The sequence below is a fragment of the Octopus sinensis genome, linkage group LG25 (assembly GCF_006345805.1).
Source record: "Octopus sinensis linkage group LG25, ASM634580v1, whole genome shotgun sequence".
In the NCBI taxonomy this organism is placed as follows: domain Eukaryota; kingdom Metazoa; phylum Mollusca; class Cephalopoda; order Octopoda; family Octopodidae; genus Octopus; species Octopus sinensis.
The window spans coordinates 6,187,495-6,195,176 of record NC_043021.1 but is presented as its reverse complement, the minus strand read 5'-3'; the positions used below and the strand labels follow the sequence as shown (position 1 = coordinate 6,195,176).

The 7,682-nt window shown below is 39.4% G+C and overlaps 1 protein-coding gene and 1 long non-coding RNA gene across 2 annotated transcripts in view; one reads left to right on the top strand and one right to left on the bottom strand.

Moving 5' to 3' along the window:
• On the bottom strand, nt 1–7,250 carry LOC118767851. The gene is made up of 3 exons (XR_005003753.1): nt 7,238–7,250; nt 6,045–6,046; nt 1–336 (listed from the first exon to the last, which is right to left on the bottom strand). It is a non-coding gene; the product is annotated as an uncharacterized LOC118767851 (long non-coding RNA).
• The window catches only part of LOC115224278 (ADP-ribose pyrophosphatase, mitochondrial), a 64,643-nt gene continuing 63,813 nt past the window's right edge, over nt 6,853–7,682 (top strand). Inside the window, exon 1 of the mRNA XM_029795091.2 lies at nt 6,853–7,187. Within this exon, the coding sequence (XP_029650951.1) occupies nt 7,181–7,187 (7 nt within the window). The 5' untranslated portion in view covers nt 6,853–7,180. The remainder of the gene's footprint in view (nt 7,188–7,682) is intronic.

Genomic DNA, 7,682 nt, shown 5'->3' with positions numbered 1-7,682 from the left:
GTAGGCATAGATGTATGCACGTTAAGAACATACAAGGATGGCGATGAAGAAGGGACAGTGAAGGAGTCTGTAGCCATCGAAGTGAGGAGTAAGTTCATTGACAAAAGAATGATGAATACTAGTTCGTAGTCAACTGTACATGATAGTTGAAATACTGTATCAAGAAGTTGCGGCGTTGATGCAGAGCTGGTTGCGGTACACGTCGTACGTGAAGTTGTGGCTGTGATGCTGCTACCTGGGTCACTTGGTACTGGAGTTCTCACAGGTTGTATATTCGCTGTTGATCCATGGTGAAGTAGTTTGCGAACAGTGCAGTGTTGTAACCTGGGTGAGTTGCTCGTTGAGTTGTGTACGTAGGGAGATGTTGACATTAGGACAAATGGTGGCGACAGAGATGGAGGTCACTGAATGCTGTTGGACGAAGTTGATGAGACTCCACGTGGCTGCTCTTGTGTTGTCGCTGGAACTGGTGGTGTCTTGTGTGGTCAGTGGCCAGATCTTTTAAGGTCTGAAGCCAAATGACATCGAGATAAGGAAAAGTTAGGTTTGTTATAAGGAGTTGTAGGCTCAGCTGAGGTAGAAAAAAACAGGTTATCACACATGACCTTATTTGAAGGCTGCGATTGGTTGTGTTGCATATTAGCACACGATAGAGCAAGAGACAAATTGCACCAATACCAACCAATCAGTGTAGTGGACACAACAGGGTCCAAAATGCGGCCAAAGGCTAGCTGTTATCTTCTACATTCGTATGTATGCATATATAACAGAGAGGAGAGGAATTTCACTCAAGTGTGTGCTACACACCTTTTTTTAATGCTGTTTCTTTCATTTTCCTTGTCACTGTTCTAAAATCTCTATATTGTTCTAGAATTAAATGCCTTCTGTTATGAAAACAAACAAGCTACTACTCCCACTCACACAGCTTGTAGTATTCCTGATGATTTAGAATAAGCACTGCTCTAAACCAATTTAAATTTATTTTCATTAATTACCCTGGGGATCATGGTTTAAGTTGTCTGGTGTTGAAGATATGTTTCATAGTAATTTTAGGGTGCTGATTTCAAAAGTGAAAACCATTTTGCTATATCATGCCAAGATTTTCCACAAACTCAAATGCCTATTTTTCAGCATTTCCAGTATTGTCATCATTTATAAGAATTGATTTGGCTTCATCAAATGCAAATCCATGTATGGAGCTTGACATAACTTTGAAAGCATAGTTTTTCAATATTATTTAACCCTTTCATTACCAACCCGGCTGAAACCGGCTCTGGCTCTGTAGTACAAATGTCTTGTTTTCATAAGTTTTGAATTAAAATCTTCCACCAAACCTTAGTCACAATTTATGTTCCTAACACTAGCTGAATGATAACTAAGTTATTTTACTAAATTCTTTGTTATATTTAAAATTAATGGAAAGAAACACAGAGCATCTCAAAATAAATACAGTAACGAAAGGGTTAAGAAGAAAAATAATCAGCAGAAATAATAGCCTAAATTTCCTTCAATCTGCACCCTTCCAACTGCTTCTAATGTGCATCAGCCCAAATGTAGAGGTGTGTGTAACCCTTTCGATACCAACCCGGCTGAAACCACCGCTGGCTCTGTAGTACAAATGATTTGTTTTTATAAGTTTTGAATCAAAATCTTACACCAAACCTTAGTCACAATTTATGTTCCTAACACTAGCTGAATGATAACTAAGTTATTTTACTAAATTCTTTATCATTTAAAATTAATTGAAATAAACACAGAGCATCTCAAAATAAATACAGTAACGAAAGGGTTAAGAAGAAAAATAATCAGCAGAAATAATAGCCTAAATTTCCTTCAATCTGCACCCTTCCAACTGCTTCTAATGTGCATCAGCCCAAATGTAGAGGTGTGTGTAACCCTTTCGATACCAACCCGGCTGAAACCACCACTGGCTCTTTAGTACAAATGTCTTGTTTTCATAAGTTTTGAATTAAAATCTTACACCAAACCTTAGTCACAATTTATGTTCCTAACACTAGCTGAATGATAACTAAGTTATTTTACTAAATTCTTTGTTATATTTAAAGTAATTGAAAGAAACACAGAGCATCTCAAAATAAATGCAGTAATGAAAGGGTTAAAGTAAATGCAACAACAAATGGGAAAACAAATGTCATGGTTTAAATATCTTCAGTAAATAAAAAGCATGAAAAGCATAAAACTACTTTTACTACTGTCAATCTGACCAGTTTTAAATGTCATTGTGACAGAAATGCCCTTTACTCATTTAGATGTCAATGAACATGTTTCTGTGGTCCTTAGTTAGTTAGTTAGTTAGTTAGTTAATTTGGCTCAAAAGCAAATAGCAAGGCCATGTAGGGGGACATGGAGTTAAGTACAGGGTGGTGTTCATGTAAAGAGTTCAGGCCACTTTATTTAATGGTTATAATGGTTCCTAATTTAAGCACATGCCCAGGAATTTTGACGGGATGAGTTTAGTCGATATCATCGACCCCCAGTATTAACTGATGCTGTGGTTTTTATCAACCCCTAAACGATGAAAGGAAAAATTTGCCAACTCAGCAGGCAGAGAGCCGGAAGAAATGCTGCGAGGCGTTTTTCCGGCGCTTCAAGTGCTAATTAGAAAAGGTTTTGGTTGTGGTTGTTCTCTTCCTCGCAATAACTGAATAAAAAAGCCAGCATAAGAGCGTGTACGTTGTCGCTTTATATGCTAGAAATAGCAGTCAAATTACATGCAAAATACACTGTAATATGTTAGTTAGTTAGTTAGTTAATTTGGCTCAAAAGCAAATAGCAAGGCCATGTAGGGGGACATGGAGTTAAGTACAGGGTGGTGTTCATGTAAAGAGTTCAGGCCACTTGAGGTCAAGGGAGGCTTTGAACAAAGCAGTCGTCGGCATCTTCACCATCTCGTCTGGCAGCTTGTTCCACGGATCCGCAACCCGGACGGAGAAAGCTCCTCTCCTTCGATTGAGATGAAATCGTTGCAGGTAGAGCTTTTCGGAATGACCCCGCAGCCGACGCTCTGGAGCAGGAGTGAAGAACAGCTCTTTCGAGAGGTTACACTTTCCGCTTATGATGCTGTGGGCGAGAATGAGATCATTTATTTTCATTAATTACCCTGGGGATCATGGGGATCATGGTTTAAGTTGTCTGGTGTTGAAGATATGTTTCATAGTAATTTTAGGGTGCTGATTTCAAAAGATTTTCCACAAACTCAAAAGCTTGTCATCATACGTGTCTCATATTTGTGGAATTTTTCGGCAGGTATGCCCACACCGTGCTTGATTTACTGTGACTATCTTTACAAACCAGGTGAGACATGCTTTGTTGAACCTTTAACTATTTCTTACAAAAATTGGTATTTTCAACGTGCCCTTAATGTTTTAATTAAGGTCACATAGGCTAAGGTCACTTCTGTCAAGCATGGTCAAAGAACTTCATGGTAGGTATGCTCTTTACAGAACTTTGCCATCACAAATCTGCATTTGCTTACTTTATAACTGTTGACTATTCTGAGAATACTTTTCCCAGGTGCCAGTGGCACGTAAAAAGCACCATCCGATCGTGGCCGTTGCCAGCCTCGCCTGGCCCCTGTGCCAGTGGCACGTAAAAAGCATCATCCGATCGTGGCCATTGCCAGCCTCGCCTGGCCCTTGTGCCGGTGGCACGTAAAAAGCACCATCCGTCTGTGGCCGTTTGCCAGCTCCGTCTGGCACCTGTGCGGGTGGCACGTAAAAAGCACCCACTACACTCATGGAGTGGTTGGCGTTAGGAAGGGCATCCAGCCGTAGAAACACTGCCAGATCAGACTGGGCCTGATGCAGCCTTCTGGCTTCACAGACCCCAGTTGAACCGTCCAACCCATGCCAGCATGGAAAGTGGACGCTAAATGATGATGATGATGATGATGATGATGATGATGATGATGATGATGATGATGATGATGATGATACACTTTACCTAGACATGTCGCTGTAAAAAAAATATCAACAAAAAACTGCTATGCAAAATTAGTTTCTGTTAGATTAAAACAATCTGTAAAGGGGTCTTTGTAAAATGCCATTTGGTGATCCAATGCCAGTGGGTGCTGAGCTAGAAAAGCTTGAGAACTACCACTTTAAATAATGTTGACTTTGTGGTAAGTTATTTAAAATGTTGAAAATCCAGGCTAATACATAATAAGGTGAGAGCTGTCTCTTTCAAATAACATTTGTTCACCTTTACGGTTGTTACTAAGACAAGTATCTATCTATCTATCCGCTCAGTCGAATTCGACTCTCGGTTACTCGATGGATCAGTGTCCTCCAGTCAGTTCTATCCTGGGCAGCTTCTTTCAGATTGGCTATGTCCATTCCGGTATCACTCTTGATGGTGTCAAGCCAGCGGGTTCTTGGTCGGCTTTTTCCTCTCTTGCCACTGACCATTCCGAGACAAGTATCAGTATATAAATGACAAGGACCTACCTGTAACACGATCACTATCATTGTGTAACAGGTAGGTTCTTGTTTGATAAACTTTTCCTGTGGGACACTAGCGACTCAATCACATTATCTCTTAGGACTTCTTCAAATCCCACATCATTCGCAAGTGTTACAATATCTTTCTACTTCTGATGTAGCTTTTCTGCTTGCAGAAAACTTATAGTGATTATTGATTATAGCCAATAATATTGTCTTCGAGATATTTGTTAATGGCTGAAGCAGACATCATAGAACAAGGACAATGACATACATTAGTTACAATGATAATATAATGTTATATATAGGCGCAAGAGTGGCTGTGTGGTAAGTAGCTTGTTTACCAACCACATGGTTCTGCGTTCAGTCCCACTGCGTGGTGGCACCTTGGGCAAGTGTCTTCTACTATAGCCTCGGGCCGACCAAAGCCTTGTGAGTGGATTTGGTAGACGGAAACTGAAAGAAGCCCGTCGTATATATGTATATGTATATATGTGTGTGCGTGTATGTTTGTGTGTCTGTGTTTGTCCCCCTAGCATTGCTTGACAACTGATGCTGGTGTGTTTATGTCCCCGTCACTTAGCAATTCGGCAAAAGAGACCGATAGAATAAGTACTGGGCTTACAAAAGAATAAGTCCCGGGGTCGAGTTGCTCGAGTGAGGGCGGTGCTCCAGCATGGCCGCAGTCAAATGACTGAAACAAGTAAAAGGGAATAATGTGTTGGTTGCTAATGATTGAAACGCATGACTGTACATACAACAGTGGTCTGCTTACAATTATCATAATGATAGTAATAGTATTTTGTGTACCATTTGGAAATGACTGAAGTAGATATCAGTTATGCAGTATAGTGTACAAATTAGTAATGACACAGACAGATGCCATTGTATGTATCCTGCTTGTCTCAATAATCCAGAGTACATCCAGTAATCTATGAGATCTATTTAATCATGGATGACCTTGGGCTAAAACTGTGTGGTGTTGTTTTTTAGTCTAGGCCAGTGCTTTTCAAACTTTTTGCTGGAGCGGAACCCCGAGGAAACATTCCACTGGCTCGAGGAACCCCTGTGCAATAATTTAATAGTCTTATGCACACATATCTGCACAGGAGAATTAAAAATTACTGCCGATTTTAGCAGTTTTGTAACTTCTTGCGGAACCCCTGGACTGTACTGGCGGAACCCTAAGGTTCTGCGGAACCCTGGTTGAAAACCACTGCTCTAGGCTTTGGAGTCTGAGCTGAATACTCACATGCTGAAGGTTCTGCTGTACTCCATCTCTGAATGCAGGAGTTGATGTCACATCAGGCAGTGAAACAGGTCTGTGTTTCAGCCCCTTCCACCACAACACCACAGCTATCTGAGGCAATCCACAGATGTAGGGGACAAAACTTCTATGCAAGTGCACAAGCTTTGTTGAGTCAGATGTCTCGCTCAGCAAAATGTTTCTATTGTCCTCAATGCTCATTCTTGCTGTGCTACTCGCCCTCTCTTTGGAGCCAGATGTAATGACTTGTTGTCTTAATACCTTCTGAAGATTTTCTGGCAGTAATTTTTTCCTCTCTTTTACATCTAGTTCAAGACTTCTGAGCATCGACCGAACCCTAGTTCCACTAAATCCTCTAAAACCTGTCTCTACAAGAAGGCATATTCATATTGCCTCAAATCCATTGTTTTTACAGAGAGTTCAGCCAAGCCGTTGTATTTTCCGTCAGATTTACAAAAGATGTGTTCATGCATTTGTTGATTTATGATAACATATTCGTGATGTATCTAAGTGTGTATGTCACATCTAGTTCAAGTCTTCTGAGCATTGACTGAACCCTAGTTGAACTAAATCTTCTAAAACCTGTCTCTACAAGAAGGCATATTCATATTGCCTAAAATCCATTGATTTTTCAGAGAGTTCAGCCAAGCCGTTGTATTTTCTGTCAGATTTACAGAAGATGTGTTACATGTATTTGTTGATTTATGATAACATATTCGTGATGTATCTAAGTGTGTATGTCACATGTGTATGTTGATCTTCCTGGAAGTACTTATGATGTGTCTTAAATTGTAAATATTGATCTGCTATGTGTCTCTGTGATATATCTGTGTGTATGTGTGCATGTGCTTCATATGGTTATGCTGTATCTGTGATTATATGGGTGCCTGTACATGAATATATTTCATATCTTAATTATTGAATTTTCCTTGATATGCCTATTATGGATCTAAATATGTATGTCTGAATGTGTGTCAAAACTACAATATTTTGCCATATGTTAATGTGACACTATCAAGCGGAAGTTGTATGCTTTTAAAATTACAACAAAAAGTTTCTATTTATTGATTACTTTGATGAGTGAACCATCTGTTTAATGAGAAGATGAGCAAGTGAGATGCTTGTTTGTTGGTGAGTTCACAGCTGGCATAAGGAGATATATGGCTTTACACAATTCAATTAAATAGTATTTATACTAGAAATTGCAATCAAATTTACCCTCTGATCACACATCTACCACATTGAGATGAGAAGACCACACTGAATAATGTCATCCTAGACATGCACTGCCATATGATGAGGGTATTAGAACTTGAATGTCTGTGATAGCACTGGATTGGGGCTAACCTACAACCAAACAACAACCAAGAACAACTACTACAACTGCTATTGCAACAATAGCAATAACTCAAATAATTCCCTAGTTGTAAATCAATTCAAAGAATCCATTCGCATGGAAGGTGAGTAAATGTTTTGTTTCGTTGTTTGGCTTGTGGTGCGGGACAGAGACTAGTGTTTATTGATGTGGTTGTTACGGTGTTTAGTTAAGTCCCTTTATATTCTGAGTTCAAATTTCATTGATGTTAACTTTGTTATCCAACCTTCTGAGATAAAAAAAAAAAAAAGGCGCAATCAGAATGTAACATTTGCTGTTCCTTTTGATTTATTTAGAGGTTTTAAAGTTTGTATCATGTTATGACGTTGCTTTTGGTGGCTTCTGTGACCAATGAGGAAACGAGCAGCAAAAACAGACTGCTAGAGCAAGTTTCTTATATGCTATAGACTACTACTGGTCAAGAACATAACTGACAGTAGCCATAATTTTATATCAGAAATAGAAAAAAAATTTCAACATTAAGAATACCCAAAGACACAAATGGAGAGAGCATTCTCCCAGCGATGGGATGTAGTTGGGGACTTCATCGAATTAATGTCTGGTTTCTATCATCTAACAA